This window comes from Anomaloglossus baeobatrachus, unplaced genomic scaffold, assembly GCF_048569485.1.
Source record: "Anomaloglossus baeobatrachus isolate aAnoBae1 unplaced genomic scaffold, aAnoBae1.hap1 Scaffold_2826, whole genome shotgun sequence".
NCBI classification, from domain to species: domain Eukaryota; kingdom Metazoa; phylum Chordata; class Amphibia; order Anura; family Aromobatidae; genus Anomaloglossus; species Anomaloglossus baeobatrachus.
In genome coordinates, this window is record NW_027442298.1 from 88527 (window position 1) to 107114 (window position 18588).

The 18588-nt window shown below is 52.4% G+C and overlaps 1 protein-coding gene across 1 annotated transcript in view; it reads left to right on the forward strand.

The window, feature by feature from the left end:
* LOC142266238 (NFX1-type zinc finger-containing protein 1-like) overlaps nucleotides 1-18588 on the forward strand; it is a 62261-nt gene that overhangs the window by 15361 nt on the left and 28312 nt on the right. The window contains 2 exon segments of the mRNA XM_075332305.1: nucleotides 8945-9180; nucleotides 9258-9397. Of these exon segments, the coding sequence (XP_075188420.1) occupies nucleotides 8945-9180; nucleotides 9258-9397 (376 nt within the window).

Here is an 18588-nt window from a genome sequence, read left to right on the forward strand (position 1 = left end):
TGGTTGCACGTTCTAGGGTTAAAGCACCACTCCAGCTGTTTTTTTATTTCAGCGCTGAAGTGTTGCTTTAAATGTAAGTCTCCTCCCGCCTTTTTTATACATTCCCTCTGGTGTCTTCATCCATTTCCAGCATTGCTCCAGTCAGTTTCCGGCTATTTGTGACCTGCCAGCAGCTCCAGTGTTTCATGGAGCGAGCAGGTAGTCACATATGAATGCAACTCTATGAGAGCCTCATTCTGGCTTTCATAGAGATGCATTGAGCACCTGTGATGTAAGTTCTGACTTCCAACTTTTGTGATGCCAATACATCTGAATGTGGGATTCTCAGCAGAGGGCCCGGAGCTGGCAGTGACACTGCGGCAGCCGCCGCCAAACCCCTCCCCCAGCTTACGGGCCCTACAGCAGTGGCGGGGGGAGGTTGCGGGGGGGAGAGTATGGGGAATGTGTGGGAGGGTGCGGGGGAAACATGAAGTCTGCTCTGTGGTCGTCAGCCAACAGCAAAATCATGGCAGGAGCGGTCACCTGACCGCTCTGAGCCGGGGGGAGAGGGGCTGACAGCAGGGCAGGTAAGGTAGTCACTTGATCTACTTACCTGCCCCAATGTAGCCCAATAATGAAATGAATAAAAATTAGCAAAGTAAGCCGGAAAACCCCTTTAATTGACATGGTCATAATTTGAGGCTATTCCATTATGATAGCATCTGTAAGAATTCCTGATCCACTGTTTGCACTTAAATTTACTGTGCTACCTTCAAGGGGTTTTCCACTTTTAAGAAAGTGGATCCAGAGCACTGTAAGATGCCTAAAACAACAAACATAGTGAGTACTCTCCCCAACTGTGGGTCCAGCGCTGGCTCCCCGCAGCTGCTCAGGACTCTGTTTTGCTGCAGCGGTGAAGTCGCATTGTCAGCGCTCCTCACCACTGTAGCTAATCAATGAGCTTAGCGGCTTGTGTCGTCTACCTTGGCATGGTTGCTGAGCTCAGTGAGTTGCTACAGTGATGTACCCTGATAACTGAGCAGCTACGGGGTGTAGGCGCTGAACCTGGGGTGGGTGAGTATCTGCTCTGTTATTTCTTTGTCGCTCCTAATTGGGAGACCCAGACAATTGGGTGTATAGCTACTGCCTCCGGAGGCCACACAAAGCATTACACTTAAAAGTGTAAGGCCCCTCCCCTTCTGCCTATACACCCCCCGTGGGATCACGGGTTCCTCAGTTTTCAAGCTTTGTGCGAAGGAGGCTGACATCCACGCATAGCTCCACTGTTTAGTCAGCAGCAGCTGCTGACTATGTCGGATGGAAGAAAAGAGGGCCCATACTAGGGCCCCCAGCATGCTCCGTTCTCACCCCACTCTTTGTCGGCGGTGTTTGTTAAGGTTGAGGTACCCATTGCGGGTACGGAGGCTGGAGCCCACATGCTGCATCCTTCCCCATCCCCCTTAGGGCTCTGGGTGAAGTGGGATTTTACCGGTCTCCAGGCACTGAGACCGTGCTCCATCCACAGCCCCTGGGATCTGCTGGACATGGAGCTGAGTATCGTCAGGGACATGGCCCTGCTACATTAAGGTACTCTGTGTCCCCGTGCAAATCGCGCACACACACACCAGCATTGCTGGGTGTGTTAGTGCGCCCGGGACAATAGAGCTGTGCGCGTGTGCCACACTATCTTCAGCTAGCTGAAGGAGTTAATGGTTTGGAAACGGTCGCGCCGGCCGCTGCTGTCAGTTTTAACTGCGGCGCGGCTGGGACTTGTGGTTCGCCGGGGACTTCCGCGCTCGCCGTGCATATTTGACGGCCGCGCTTACTACTACAGTCCCCGGCTTTTTCCGGCCTAGTTCGTTTCGTTCCCGCCCCCAGGCCTGCCAGTCAGAGTGGGGGCGGGACGCTGTGCAGAACGTCAGCGCCGAGGGCTGGAGTTTACTTTACATACTCCAGCCCTCACACTGAACACAGTGAGACGCTGGTTTCCCGCTCTTCGTCTGAGGCACGCCCACGGTCCGCCCCTCTTCACTGAACGCCGGCAGCCATTCCTGACGTGCTGTTTGAGCTGGAGAAGGGGAGACAAGTTATGGGAGACCCAGGCACGGGATTCTAGCGACCACACACCCGCTTTCAGCGGGCGGTAAGCGACACCTCTGGTGCCTACCCCACTTGTGCTGCAGTGTTCATTTGTATTTTTATGCTATACATTGCACTGTACTGGCGCTGGTAATTCTTCACTATATACCCTCTTGGATTGCTCGGAGACAACAGCATGTCGTCCGCAAAACCAAGGGTGCCAAGGCACAGGCTTTCTATGCTGCCTGTACCGCATGTGGGGCTACTCTACCGGCAGGTTCCACTGACCCCCATTGTGTGCAGTGCTCAGCCCCTGTGGCACTTGTTCGGCCGGGGCCTCTGCTAGAGGTGACCCAGGGAGAACCACCTGTGAATACTGTCCAGGTGACGGGGACAGAGTTTGCACTTTGCTGATAGATTATCTGTGACTATGACTAAAATCCTAGAAACTTTGCAGTCTAGACCAGTAACGCAGACCATGGGCACGGTTGAATCACTGTCCCCTGGTCCCCCTCATTTGGAACAGCTCCGGGCTCCGGAGGTGTCCCATGCATTCCAGGGTGACGGCTCTGACACGGACGACAGTCCCAGACAGCCTAAGAGAGCTCGCTATGAGCGGCCCCCTACATCATATCACTGGTCAGGCTCTCAGCAGGAGGATTCTCTGTGTGATGAGCCGGAAATAGCTGATCAGGATTCTGATCCCGAGATACTCCTGATGGTGACGCCATAGTGAACAATCTTATCGCGTCCATCAATAAAATGTTGGATATTTCTCCCCCAGCTCCTCAAGTGGAGGAGTCAGCTTCACAGCAGGAGAAATTCCATTTCAGATTTCCCAAGCGGAAATTAAGTATTTTTCTGGACCATTCTGTCTTTAGAGAGTCAGTCCAGAAACACCACGCTTATCCAGATAAGCGTTTTTCCAAACGGCTTAAGGATACACGTTATCCCTTTCCTCCTGATGTGGTCAAGAGCTGGACCCAGTGTCCCAAGGTGGATCCCCCTATCTCCAGGCTTGCGGCTAGATCCATAGTTGCAGTGGAGGATGGGGCTGCACTTAAAGATGCCACTGACAGACAGATGGAGCTCTGGTTGAAATCCATCTATGAGGCTATCGGCGCGTCATTTGCTCCTGCATTCGCAGCCGTATGGGCACTCCAAGCTATTTCAGCTGATCTTGCACAGATTGACACGGTCACACGTACAGCTGTTCCGCAGGTGGCATCCTTAACCTCTCAAATGTCTGCATTTGCGTCTTACGCGATTAATGCTGTCCTGGACTCTACGAGCCGTACGGCAGTGGCATCTGCTAACTCCGTGGTTTTACGCAGAGCCTTGTGGTTAAGGGAATGGAAAGCAGATTCTGCTTCCAAAAAATGTTTAACCAGTTTGCCATTTTCTGGTGACCGGCTGTTTGGTGAGCGCTTGGATGAAATCATAAAACGGTCCAAGGGTAAGGATTCATCCTTACCTCAGCCCAGACAAGACACACCCCAACAGAGGATGGGACAGTCGGGGTTTCGGTCCTTTCGAGGTTCGGGCAGGTCCCAATTATCCTCGTCCAAAAGGACTCAAAAGGATCAGAGGAGTTCAGATTCTTGGCGGGCTCAGTCACGCCCAAAAAAGACAGCCGGAAGACCCACTACCAAGGCGGCTTCCTCATGACTTCCGGTCTCCTCCCTCCGCATCCTCGGTCGGTGGCAGGCTCTCCCGCTTTGGCGACATTTGGCTGCCACAGGTCCAAGACCGTTGGGTGCGAGACATTCTGTCTCACGGGTACAGGATAGAGTTCAGTTCTCGTCCTCCACCTCGATTCTTCAGAACGTCTCCGCCTCCCGACCGAGCCGATGCTCTCCTGCAGGCGGTGTGCACTCTAAAGGCGGAAGGAGTGGTGATCCCTGTTCCTCTTCAAGAGCAAGGTCACGGTTTTTACTCCAATTTGTTTGTGGTACCAAAAAAGGACGGGTCTTTCCGTCCCGTTCGGGACCTAATGCTTCTCAACAACCACGTGAGAACCAGACGGTTCCGGATGGAATCCCTCCGATCCGTCATCGCCGCAATGTCTCAAGGAGATTTCCTAGCATCGATGGACAGCAAGGATGCTTATCTCCACGTACCGATTGCTCCAGAGCATCAGCGTTTTCTACGCTTCGTTATAGGAGACGAACACCTTCAGTTCGTAGCCCTGCCTTTTGGTCTGGCGACAGCCCCACGGGTCTTCACCAAAGTCATGGCAGCTGTAGTTGCAGTCCTACACTCTCAGGGACACTCCGTGATCCCTTACTTAGACGATCTGCTGGTCGAGGCGCCTTCTCAAGAGGCATGCCAACACAGCCTGAACGTGGCGCTGGAGACCCTCCAGGGTTTCGGGGGGATCATCAACTTTTCCAAGTCGAATCTAACCCCGACCCAGTCGATAACATATCTTGGCATGGAGTTTCATACTCTGTCAGCGGTAGTGAAGCTTCCGCTTGTCAAATAGCGTTCATTGCAGACAGGGGTGCAATCTCTCCTTTAAGGTCAGTCACACCCCTTGAGACGCCTCATGCACTTCCTAGGGAAGATGGTGGCAGCAATAGGGGCACTCCCTTTCGCGCAGTTTCATCTGCGTCCACTACAATGGGACATTCTCCGCCAATGGGACGGGAGGTCGAGGTCCCTCGACAGCAACGTCTCTCTCTCTCAGGCGGCCAAGGATTCTCTTCGATGGTGGCTGCTTCCCACCTCATTGTCGAAAGGGAAATCCTTCCTACCCCCCTCCTGGGCGGTAGTGACGACAGATGCGAATCTGTCAGGGTGGGGAGCAGTCTTTCTCCACCACAGGGCTCAAGGTATGTGGACTCAGCAAGAGTCCACTCTTCACAACGTTCTGGAGATCAGAGCAGTGTATCTTGCTCTACAAGCCTTCCAGCAGTGGCTGGAAGGCAAGCAGATCCGTATTCAGTCGAACAACTCCACAGCGGTGGCATACATCAACCACCAAGGAGGAATTCGCAGTCGGCAAGCCTTCCAGGAAGTCCGGCGTATTCTGACGTGGTGGAAGACACGGCTTCCACCATATCCGCAGTTCACATCCCAGGCGTGGATAACTGGGAAGCAGACTTCCTCAGTCGCCAGGGTATGGACGCAGGGGAATGGTCTCTTCACCCAGACGTGTTTCAAGAGATCTGTCGCCGCTGGGGGATGCCGGACGTCCACCTAAGGGCGTCTCGGCACAACAACAAGGTCCCAGTTTTCATGGCATGGTCTCACGATCACCGAGCTCTGGCGGCAGACGCCTTAGTTCAAGATTGGTCGCAGTTCCGGCTTCCTTATGTGTTTCCACCTCTGGCTCTGTTGCCCAGAGTGCTGCGCAAGATCAGGTCCGACTGCCGCCGCGCCATCCTCGTCGCACCAGACTGGCCAAGGAGGTCGTGGTACCCGGATCTGTGGCACCTCGCGGTAGGCCAACCGTGGGCACTACCAGACCGACCAGACTTGCTGTCTCAAGGGCCATTTTTCCATCAGAATTCTGCGGCCCTGAACCTGACTGTGTGGCCATTGAGTCCTGGATCCTAGCGGGTTCAGGATTGTCTCAAGAGGTCATTGCCACCATGAGACAGGCCAGAAAACCTACCTCCACCAAGATATACCACAGGACGTGGAAAATATTCTTGTCTTGGTGCTCTGCTCAGGGAGTCTCTCCCTGGCCATTTAGTTTGCCTACTTTTCTTTCCTTCCTGCAATCCGGGTTGGAAAAAGGTTTGTCGCTCAGCTCCCTCAAGGGGCAAGTCTCAGTGCTATCTGTATTTTTTCAGAAGCGCCTAGCACGACTTCCTCAGGGACGCACGTTCCTACAAGGGGTCTGTCATATCGTCCCTCCTTACAAGCGGCCGTTAGAGCCCTGGGATCGGAACAGGGTTCTAATTGTTCTTCAGAAGCCGCCTTTCGAGCCTATTAGGGATGTTTCCCTTTCTCGCCTTTCACGGAAAGTGGCCTTTCTAGTAGCGGTCACGTCTCTCCGGAGAGTGTCCGAGCTAGCAGCGCTGTCATGCAAATCTCCCTTCCTGGTGATTCACCAGGACAAGGTGGTCTTGCGACCTATTCCGGAGTTTCTCCCTAAGGTGGTATCCCCGTTTCATCTTAATCAGGATATCTCCTTGCCTTCCTGGTGCCCTCATCCAGTTCATCAATGTGAAAAGGATTTGCATTGTTGGATCTCGTGAGAGCGCTCAGGATCTACATTTCCCGCACGGCGCCCCTGCACCGCTCGGATGCACTCTTTGTCCTTGTCGCTGGTCAGCGCAAAGGGTCGCAAGCTTCCAAATCCACCCTAGCTCGGTGGATCAAGGAACCAATTCTTGAAGCCTACCGTTCTGCTCGGCTTCCGGTTCCCTCAGGGCTGAAGGCCCATTCTACCAGAGCCGTGGGTGCGTCCTGGGCATTACGACACCAGGCTACGGCTCAGCAGGTGTGCCAGGCGACTACCTGGTCGAGTCTGCACACTTTTACCAAACACTATCAAGTGCATACCTACGCTTCGGCGGACGCCAGCCTAGGTAGACAAGTCCTTCAGGCGGCGACGGCCCACCTGTAGGGTAGGGCTGTTTTTACGGTCCTATCACGAGGGGTTATTATACCCACCCAGGGACTGCTTTTGGACGTCCCAATTGTCTGGGTCTCCCAATTAGGAGCGACAAAGAAGAAGGGAATTTTGTTTACTTACCGTAAATTCCTTTTCTTCTAGCTCCAATTGGGAGACCCAGCACCCGCCCTGTTTGCTTAGGGATTTTTGTTGGTTCGGGTACACATGTTGTTCATGTTGACTGGTTTCGGTTCTCCGATGTTCCTTCGGATTGAATTTGTTCTTAAACCGGTTATTGGCTTTCCTCCTTCTTGCTTTGGCACTAAAACTGAGGAACCCGTGATCCCACGGGGGGTGTATAGGCAGAAGGGGAGGGGCCTTACACTTTTAAGTGTAATGCTTTGTGTGGCCTCCGGAGGCAGTAGCTATACACCCAATTGTCTGGGTCTCCCAATTGGAGCTAGAAGAAAAGGAATTTACGGTAAGTAAACAAAATTCCCTTCTTTAGGCATTTTAAAGCGTTTGGAATCCACTTTCCAGAAAGTGTTTAAACCTCTTTAGAGTAAGTGTTCACTTCCCAATATGTGGGTACGGGTTAGGCTACGAACACACATCCGGCTTTTCTCACGTTTGTCGGATCCGGCGCGCTCCCGTAAAGTGTATACAGTACAGTGGCAGCGCTGCAACTTCCTGGTCACATGCTCCGGTCACATGACAGTGACCGGAGCTTGACACGCAGCTACTGTACTGTATACACTGTACGGGAGCGGGCAGGATCCGACAAACGTGAGAAAAGCCGGATGTGTGTTCGTAGCCTTATATGAAAACCTGTAAAAGCGTGATTGACACGCGAAACTGCTGTAGTCTGTGCGTCCTCGGTATGCAACCCTGCCTGGACTTTTAATGTGTACCTAATAAAGACTTGTTTTATGGATGGCGAGGCTTATTTCTGATCTGACTGTGAGGTTTGACAAATGAGAAGTGTTTGAGAAAGACACAAGTGTCTGTGTATGATGGATTGTTATGTGGTAACTTTGTGAGTATGCCACAAGTAAGCAAGCTGCCAAACAAAAGCTACTGTGGAGTACAGCTGCCAAGAGAGGTGACAATAAGAATGGTCTTTGATCTGCACTGTGGTCCAGTTGAAGGACATAGAGAGATTCTGACTATGTGATGGAAGTGCTGCTGAAGTGTTTGCCAACTGATTGTGGCAAGTGCAACTTTCCATCTCTGTTCAGGTTTATTGCCTCTTAAAGAGACATTTTAATAATCTATCTCATTGCCTTCAAGTGAGTCAAACTTATGGTACCGTCTCACTAAACGACGTACCAGCGATTCCGACCACGATACGACTTTGTCAGGATCGCTGGTGAGTCGCTACAGGGTCGCTGGTGAGCTGTCAAACAGTCAGATCTCACCAGCGACCAGCCACCAGCGACTCTGCGCTTGGTAACCAAGGTAAATATCGGGTAACTAAGCAAAGCGCTTTGCTTGGTTACCCGATATTTACCTTGGTTACCAGCGTACACCACTTAGCACTGGCTCCCTGCACACGTAGCCATGGTAAATATCAGGTAACCAAGCAAAGCGCTTTGCTTAGTTACCCGATATTTACCTTGGTTACCAGTGTACACTGCTTACAGAGTTGGTGCTCGTTGGTCTCCCGCCGTCAAACACAGCAATGTGTGTTGCACAGCGGGAGACAAACGAGCAAAAAATGAACCAGAACAGTGTGTAACGATCAGCGATTTCACAGCAGGTGCCAGGTCGCTGCTTAGTGTCACACACAGCGAGATCGCTGATGAGGTCACTGGTACGTCACAAAACCTGTGCCTCAGCAGCGATCTCGCTATGTGAGAAGTACCCCTTAGTTGAGCTGTTACTGATGTCTATCTGCATTTTTTTCATTATTCCTAAGTAGCCAAACCACTTTGTTTATTGAAGGACAGTGTATCTATTGTATTTAAAGGAACAACTACACAGAGTCCCTAGGACTTCCTACAGGAGATACCAAGAACAGTTGCATAAGATATCTAAAAAAAAGTTGCATAAGATATCTAAAAAAAAGTTGCATAAGATATCTAAAAAAATATGTTTATGAATTGTGGGCAGCGACTCACTCGGATTGGCATAGAGAATGAAACTTGCCAATCAATGACTTTTGGAAATAGATGATGAATCGACTCGAGTCATTTGCTTCAGGGGTGGGCCCAATGGACCCTAAGAGTCATATGCTTTGGTGGGCCTACAGAAACCCAGTTTAACAGTGATTATCTACAAACTTCAAAGTAAAAACTAAAATGTCTAATATTCTTTTAGAACCACCAGAGCCTGATGAAATTGATGAGGAACCAGAAGAGGATCTGATTGATATCCAAGAAGAGGCTGACTTAATTGAGAATGAACGTATGCTTGATGATGATCACAATGAAGATGGAAAACTCAGAAGAAGGGACAAGAAGACTGAGAAAAATGAGTTGGCGCACCTTGTACAAGCAATGTCATTAGACAGCAAGGAAGCAGAAGGCACACAGGACTCTGGGGAGAATTGGGAAGTAAGTATGCTCAAAATCAACAATATATTGAGAGCAATAACAACAAATTGTTTTTAATCAAAACATTTTCTGTCAAGATGTCACGAGAACAGAAAAAAAGGAGAAAGCAAAGGGTGAAGAATGAGCTGCGAAAATTAGAAGCAATGACAGAAGCAGAGGTAGACCAGATTACAGAATTATGGAATCTGGACCTAAACACACGCTGGAGACTATACAGGTAATACATCATTTCATGATAACACAAGTTTTCCCAATTTTACATCTTGGATTGGAGTGGGTAATCCTGTATTTTAGTCATCCAAAGTATACTTAGGCTATGTGCCCACGCTACAGGATTTACCGCGGATTTACCGCGGATTTTGCCGCGGATTTACCGCGGATTTGCCGAAAATCTGCAGCAGCAGCACTTCCAAGCCATTTCAATGGCATTTTGGAAATGCTGTGCCCATGCTGTGGATTTTTCCGCGGCGGATTTGCCGCGGATTTTGATCCGGAAAAATCTGCAGCATGTCAATTGTTTGGTGCAGATTTGGTGCGGATTTTTGGCTTTGAATGGGGAAAAAAAAAAAAATCCGCGGCAAATCCGCGGGTGCGGATTTGCCGCGAAAGTCGCGGATTTTCAGGCAAAAAAATCCGCAGGGACATTCTAGCGTGGGCACATAGCCTTATTATACAGCAGGGAAGGAAACACTTAGGCCTAAGCCACACGGCGAGAAAATTGGTGCTAGTGGGGTGCGATAAAACATCGCATTCCACTCGGACCAATTTTAGCCTGTGTCAGCACACATGAGCGATTATTTTCTCAGCCCTAATCGGACCGAGAAAACAATCGCAGCATGCTGCGGGTGCAATGCGAGACTCTTTTCTCTCACCCATTCAAGTGAATGGGGCGAGAGAAAAATCGCACTGCACTCGCGGTACACTGGTGTACCGCGCGTGCAGAGCGAGAATCGCAATAGCCGGCTACGGAGGAGAGACGGAGAGAAATCCCTCCCTCCCCTCCCTCCTCAGAGCCGGCCCGCCCCTCTGCAGCGCTGGCCCGCCCCTCCTCAGTGCCAGCCTGCCTCTCGTCAGTGCCGGCCTGCCCCCCGCAGCTGAGGTCCGCTCGCACAGTCGGACCGCAGTCGCAGGGATACTAGCATGACACTCTGCTCCTGCTGTGCTGCCAGAGCAAGCAGAGTGTCATGCGAGCATCACACTAGTGCCCCGTGTGGCCCCGGCCTAACACTAATTTCTCATCATCTTTTTATCTCTCATGCACTAAGACGAGGAGACAACCTTTTCAATGCAATTATACTAATTTTCTGCTACTAAATTTTTGCCATAATTGTAAGTACCATATAAATGCCCTGTATTATTCTTCTTACTATGATGAATTTTTGCATAAGCGTGGATAAAAGTGGCTTGTTGGTATTAAACACTTTTATTACAATAATTTTGACATACAACACTCTAGTAAGTCACAATATTTTTGTGCAACTCTGAATATTTTTGCGCAACTCTAAAATTACGCAAAAATATTGCAATATTGGGTGTTTTCACACCAGTCCTGACCAGATATGCCAAAGAGGGTAGAGCACGGGCGGGACAGGGCGTGAGTATGCCAGACCGTCATATTCATGAAAAGTAATTAAACTCTTTAAGTGGAATGCACCTCTGAGTGAATAAGGTGCATTGTTCACCAGCAGCCTCATTCATTAACCCCTTCAGCCCCAAGCCTATTTTGACCCTAAAGACCAGGCCATTTTTTGCAATTCTGACCAGTGTCACTTTATGAGGTTATAACTCTGGAACGCTTCAGAGGATCCCGGTGATTCTGAGATTGTTTTTTCGTGACATATTGGGCTTCATGTTAGTGGTAAATTTAGGCCGATATTTTTTGCATTTCTTTGTGAAAAAAATGGAAATTTCGCGAAAATTTTGAAAATTTTGTAATTTTCAAACTTTGAATTTTTATGCTCTAAAACCAACGAGACATATGACACAAAATAATTAATAAATAACATTTCCCACATGTCTATTTTACATCAGAACATTTTTGGGAAAAAAAAAAAAAATTTAAGGAAGTTATAGGGGTTCAAAGTTTATGAGCAATTTCTCATTTTTACAACAAAATTTACAAAGCCACTTTTTTTAGGGACCACATCACATTTGAAGCAATTTTGAAAGGTCTACATGACACAGAACACCCAAAAGTGACACCATTCCAAAAACAGCACCCCTCAGGCTACTCAAAACCACATTCAAGAAGGTTATTAACCCTTCAGGTGCTTCACAGTAACTAAAGCAATGTGGAAAGAAAAAATGAACATTTTACTTTTTGCAACAAAAATGTTAATTTAGCCTCAAATATTGCATATTCACAAGGGTAGAAGGATTAAATGAACCCCCAAAATTTGTTGGGCAATTTCTACTGAACACGCAGATACCTCATATGTGGCGAAAAACCACTGTTTGGGCGCACGGCAGGACTCGGAAGGGAAGGAGCGCCATTTGACTTTTTTGAACAGAAAATTAGCTGGAATCGTTAGCCGCACCATGTTGCGTTTGGAGAGCCCCTGAGGTGCCGAAACAGTGGAGCTCCCCCACATGTGACCCCATTTTGGAAACTAGACCCCTCATGGAATTTATCTAGATGTTTATTGAGCACTTTGAGCCTCTGGGGGCTTCACAAAAGTTAATAGAGTTGAGCCGTGAAAATAAAAAAAAAACTTTTTACCACAAAATTGTTACTTCAACCAGGTAGCTTTTTTTTTCACAAGGGTATCAGGAAAAATTGCACCATAAACTGTATTGTGCAATTTCTCCTGAGTACGCAGATACCTCATATGTGGTGGAACTCAAATGTTTGGGCGCACAGCAGGGCTCGGAAGGCAAGGAGCGTCATTTGACGTTTCAAACGCAAAATTGTCTGGGATAATTAGCGTATTCCATGTTGCGTTTGGAGACCCCCTGAGGTGCCGAAACAGTGGAGCTCCCCCACATGTGACCCCATTTTGGAAACTAGACCCCCATGGCATAGAAAAAAAAAACCAGCGGAAGATGGGGGGGAGGGGGCAGCAGATGGGGGGGCAGCGGCATCTAAAGGGAGCATCTGTGATTGTGAGACGGCGGCTGGGATAGGGTGGGGGCGGATGGGAGAGGGCGCAGTGGATGCAGGAGCGGCAGAGGATGGGGGGAGGGAGCGGGTGGGGGGGATGGGTGGGAAGGGGAGTGGGAGGTGAGATTGGGGATAGTTACCCTACAGGATGGATCTAGGCAGCTGGATCACAGGAGATGAAGGAGGCAGCAGATCGGGGAGGGTGAGAGGTGGGGGAGGGAGCGCAGCGCAGATCACGGAGGAGACAGGTGAGCAGAGCACAGATCACGGAGGAGACAGGTGAGCAGAGCACAGATCACGGGGGTGAGAGGTGAGGGAGAGCACAGATCACGGGGGTGACAGGTGAGGGAGCACAGATCACGGGGTGACAGGTGAGCAGAGCACAGATCACGGGGGTGAGAGGTGAGAGCGCGCAGATCACGGGGGAGACAGGTGAGCAGAGCGCAGATCACGGGGGTGAGAGGTGGAGGGAGAGTGGACAGCAGATCACGAGGGTGACAGGGGAGGGAGCGCACATCACGGCGGTGACAGGGGAGGGAGCGCACATCACGGCGGTGACAGGGGAGGGAGCGCACATCACGGCGGTGACAGGGGAGGGGGCGGGTAGCTGACCACGGGGGTGAGAGGTGGGGGGAGCGTGCAGCACATCACGTAGGGGAGGGGGCGAGCAGCACATCACGGAGGGGAGGGGAGGGGGCGAGCAGCACATCACGGAGGGGAGGGGGCGAGCAGCACATCACGGAGGGGAGGGGAGGGGGCGAGCAGCACATCACGGAGGGGAGGGGGCGAGCAGCACATCACGGAGGGGAGGGGAGGGGGCGAGCAGCACATCACGGAGGGGAGGGGAGGGGGCGAGCAGCACATCACGGAGGGGAGGGGAGGGGGCGAGCAGCACATCACGGAGGGGAGGGGAGGGGGCGAGCAGCACATCACGGAGGGGAGGGGAGGGGGCGAGCAGCACATCACGGAGGGGAGGGGAGGGGGCGAGCAGCACATCACGGAGGGGAGGGGGCGAGCAGCACATCACGGAGGGGAGGGGAGGGGGCGAGCAGCACATCACGGAGGGGAGGGGAGGGGGCGAGCAGCACATCACGGAGGGGAGGGGGCGAGCAGCACATCACGGAGGGGAGGGGAGGGGGCGAGCAGCACATCACGGAGGGGAGGGGAGGGGGCGAGCAGCACATCACGGAGGGGAGGGGGCGAGCAGCACATCACGGAGGGGAGGGGGTGAGCAGCACATCACAGAGGGGAGGGGAGGGGGCGAGCAGCACATCATGGAGGGGAGGGGGCGAGCAGCACATCACGGAGGGGAGGGGAGGGGGCGAGCAGCACATCACGGAGGGGAGGGGGCGAGCAGCACATCACGGAGGGGAGGGGGCGAGCAGCACATCACGGAGGGGAGGGGAGGGGGCGAGCAGCACATCACGGAGGGGAGGGGAGGGGGCGAGCAGCACATCACGGAGGGGAGGGGAGTGGGCGAGCAGCACATCACGGAGGGGAGGGGAGGGGGCAAGCAGCACATCACGGAGGGGAGGGGGCGGGCACCGATCACGAGGGGGAGGGGCCGGGCAGCAGATCGGAGGGAGCGGTGGAACTATGACAGATGGAGGAGGACAGGGTGCACGATCCCTGTCCTCCTCCATCTGTCATAGTGCCACCGCTCCCTCCGATCTGCTGCACGGAGGTGAGGGGCCGGGCAGCAGATTGGGGGGAGCGGTGGCACTGTGGCAGATGGAGGGCGGCGGCGGCAGCGGATCGGGAGGTGTGGGGATGAGGGTGCGGGCAGGAGATCGGGTAGACAGGTGGCAGAGGGCAGCGGCGGCGGATCGGGACGCTTTTCGTACAGTGCAATGGCAGCGCGGCAACTTCCGGGTCCCATGCTGCGGTCTCATAACAGCATGGGACCGGAGCTTGTCGCCCTGCCATTGCACTGTGTACACTCACTGTTCTCAGTGTGCTGGCGTGCTGCAGGGACAAGTGAAGCTGATGGGGGCGGTCACCGGCAACAGCTCCACTGTGATTGGAGAGATCGGCCTTGTGACCGATTTCTCCAATCAGAGCATTGGAGCTGGGGGAGGGTGATCCAGTGAGGTCACCCAGCTCCAGCCAATGGCCAGTGCTACAGCTGCACTGGCCAGGGCTGGATTTCAATGTTTCAGTCATTTTAAATGGCTGGAACATTACAGTGGCTGTGATTGGTTGAGCGGCGTTCGTCAGCCAATCACAGCCTCCGTAGGTCCGGGGAGGAGGCACCACCCCTCCTAAGGTCAGGAACAGGTCCCCCTCCTCCCCGAATCTGCGTTTTTTGTTAACATATTGCAGTCACCGGAGGCTCCGGTGCCGCGATTCCGCCATGACGGAAAGATCCGTCCTTAGTCGTTAAGGCCCAGGGCACAAGGACGGATCTTTCCGTCCATGGTCGTGAAGGGGTTAAAGATAACCTGTCAGCACGATTTTGTAACGAAAAGTAAACGCATTGCTGTATTGGCGTAGTACTGATCAAATTCATACCTTTGGTGAAGAAATCCACTTTGTTGTTCTACTTTAATCACCATTTGAAGTTTTCTGTTGATTAGATTTTGGTAAACAGTGCACTTATTCTTCTCCTCCCTGTCTGTGATTCCTCAGCCCCTCTGCTTGCCTCTGGTCTATGAATGACCGGTCACTGCTGAGATTTCATACAGAGGAGGCAGGTCATTCACAGACGGAGGCAGTCGTAGGGTCTGAGGAATCAGAAACAGGGAGGAGAAGACTCAGTACACTGTGCACTGAAATCTAATTAACAGAAAACTTCAAATAGTGATTAAAGAAGAACCACAAAGTGGATTTCTTCACCAAAAGTATCTATTTATTTCTTCATCGTTCCTTATGGGAGACCCAGACCATGGGTGTATAGCTTCTGCCTCCGGAGGACACACAAAGTACTACACTAAAAGTGTAGCTCCTCCCTCCGAGCATATACACTCCCCGGATGACAAATCCAACCAGTTCAATGCTTTGTGTTCAGGAGGTCACACACACACATGCATCCTCCTGATTTTTGATTTCAAAGATTTGGAAGAAAAGCGGGTCCAATCTGGACTCCCGGCATGTCCCTTCTCACCCCACTGTGTCGGCGGTGCTGTTAAGGTTGATGTTACAAGGCTGGAGCCTTCACATGCCGCGCTCCTTCACCATCCCCTGAGGCTCTGGCTTGAAGTGGGAGCCATCACGGTTCTCTCTGCTTTGCAGGAGACCGGTCTCCATCCGCAGCCCTTTCAGGACCCTGACGGACGGAGCGATCACCCCCCCCAGGGACATGGCCCTGCGTCTCATAAGCTAAGTATTGAGACGTTATTCAGGGGTCCCTTGTACATTTATTGAGGGGGGAGTGTGTTTTGTTAACCTTGCTGTGATTTCAGAGATTTCATAGCTTATAGAGATTTCAGGGCTGGAGCCCTTTCATGCCGCGCTCCTTCACCATCCCCTGAGGCTCTGGCTTGAAGTGAGAGCCATCACGGTTCTCACTGCTTTGCAGGAGACCGGTCTCCATCCGCAGCCCTTTCAGGCCTGCCGGACGGAGCGATGACCCCCCCAGGGACCTGGCACCTGCGTCTCACAAGCTAAGTACTGAGACGTTATTACCACAGACGGTGGTCTTCCAGGGGTCCCTTGTACTTTATATATTGGGGAGAGTGTGTTCTATAACTGTGTAACATTTCCGGCCGGTTCTCCAGTTTTCACTGGAGAACCGCGCCGATGGTGCCTGCACGCTGGCCGCATGTTTAAATCTAGGCCCCGGCTTCGCCTGAGGCCTAGTTTCGATTCTCTACCCCTGCATGTCAGTCAGTGCAGGGGACAGTGTGGCTCCGCCCAGCGGCGGTTCAGCACAGGGAAGGGATACTCCTCACTGAGGAAAGATTCCCTCCCCTGTATGCCTCATTTGCTCTCCGTCCTGCTCTCAGAGTAGGCCCCGCCCCCTCTCCTCGCTGCGGACGCCATTTTCTCAGCGTTCTCAATGTCTGCATAACACATTGTGACAAATGGGGGCCTGGGACAGAGCCCCCACTTCTGGGGGATCTGGAGGGCACAGAGATGTGCCTATGTTAAACGGTCTGGCAGCCACAACCTCCGGTTGTGCAGCTGCTTATATACTCTGTTTATATACTCTGCTGGGGGTCATTCTGGACAGAGCCCCCACTTCTGCAGCATGTCTCATATCAGAGCAGGGCTGCAAGGCTGTTCTTAATATGCACTGCATGTAGGCTCGTACTGCCTGTACCGAGCACATAACCACATTGTGATGCCTGCTCTAACATAGTGGTGCCTCAGCCTGGAGGCTCATCCCCAGTGGTCCCTCCGGCTGCTCCGGCTCCGGTGGCTGAACCCCAAGCTTGGGAAGAATCCCTCTCTCCAGGGGACTGCTGTCCCGGACACTGCTGAGCATGCATCAGCCCCCTTCTCAGGGCGCTTCTGCTGCTGCGGCTCGCTCAGCAAAGCTCACAGAGGATTCTTCATCTGGTCTCAGACCCCGTCCTCCTAAAATGGAGACGCAGGGTCCCCTTTCCCTCCTCGCCCCGCGGCTCTGGTTCACGAGCTGACTCGCAAGACAAGGAGGATGCCTTTACTGGGGGCTCGGATGCTTCTCCATGTACCCCATTGATCTGTCCGAAAGTGACGCAGATGCTAATGATTTGATTGCGTCCATTATATTTGTACTGGACCTCAATCCGCCTGTATCAGGGGAGCACCCCTCTCTGGCAGAAAAGCATCAGTATACCTTGCCTAAGAGAACAAGGAGTGTGTTCCTTATCCACTCCAGCTTTCAGGTCACTGTGACCAAGCCCAGAGCCTGTCCTGACAGACGCTTCCCAAAGCGTGGTTCTGATGACTGTTTCCCCCTTCCACCAGTGGTGGTCAAGGAGTGGGCTCATTCACCAAGGGTGGACCCTTCGGTGTCTAGACTTCAGCCCGGACAGTTGTATCAGTGGCTGACGGCACCTCTCTAAGGATTCCACTGTCCGCCAGGTTGTCCTTCTGGCCAAATCTATATATGAGGCGGCAGGGGCCTCGTTCTTCCCATCTTTTGCAGCAGTGCGGGCTCTCAAAGCCATCTCTGCTTCTCGGGAGGAGATGCATTCCCTCACCAGGGACTTTATGCCCGACTTAACTTCCAGGCTTCAGTCTTTTCATCCTATGCCATGTCTGCCATGCTGGAGACTGTCACCGCACTGCGGTGGCCTCGGCTACTTCCCTCGCTATCCGCAGGTTCCTGTGGCTTTGAGAGTGGAAGGCAGATGCTTCTTAAGAAGTTCCTTGCTGGACTCCCTTTTGCTGGGACCAGTCTATTCGGTGAACAACTGGATGAAATTATTAAGGAAGCTTTTGGCAGGAAGAGTACTTCCATGCCACAACCCAGGAAACCTGTCCAGGGCAGGAACCAGTCGAGGTTTCGTTCCTCCGCGCCAGTAACGTCCTTGGTCGGTGGCAGGCTCTCCCTCTTGGGCGACGTGTGGTTTCAACACGTCTTCGATCAGTGGGTGTGGGTTACCATCTCCCACGGCTACAGAATAGAAGCCCGCCAAACAGATTTTTTCTGTCAACTCCCCCCTGCTCCAAGGCCGCCGCCTTCTCACAGGCCGTGGCATTCTTGCAGGCCAATGGAGTAATTGTACCAGTTCCCGACTGGGTACGGTTCTGAGATTTCTACTCAAATCTCTTCCTAGTCCCCGAAAAGGACGGTGCTTTCCAACCTGGATCTCAAGCTTCTCAACAAGCATGTTCAGGTGCGGCAATTTTGCATGGAATCTCTGCGATCAGTCAATGACCCAAGGAGATTTCTTAGCATCCATCGACATCAGAGATGTCTATCTGCATGTGCCAATCGCAGTTTCACACCAGCGTTGGCTACGTTTTGTAATTGGAGAGGAACATTTCCAATTCGTGGCTCTCCCCTTTGGGTTAGCCACGGCCCCTCGTGTATTCACCAAGGTCAAGGCAGCAGTGGTTGCGGTTCTGCTCCTCCAGGGGTTGGTAGTGATTCCTTACCTGGACGACCTTCTAGTCAGGGCTTCATCCAGTGCAGACTGTCAGCGGAGTGTCTCGCTCACTCTCAGCGGAGTGTCTCGCTCACTCTCAGCGGAGTGTCTCGCTCACTCTCAGCGGAGTGTCTCGCTCACTCTCAGCGGAGTGTCTCGCTCACTCTCAGCGGAGTGTCTCGCTCACTCTCAGCGGAGTGTCTCGCTCACTCTCAGCGGAGTGTCTCGCTCACTCTCAGCGGAGTGTCTCGCTCACTCTCAGCGGAGTGTCTCGCTCACTCTCAGCGGAGT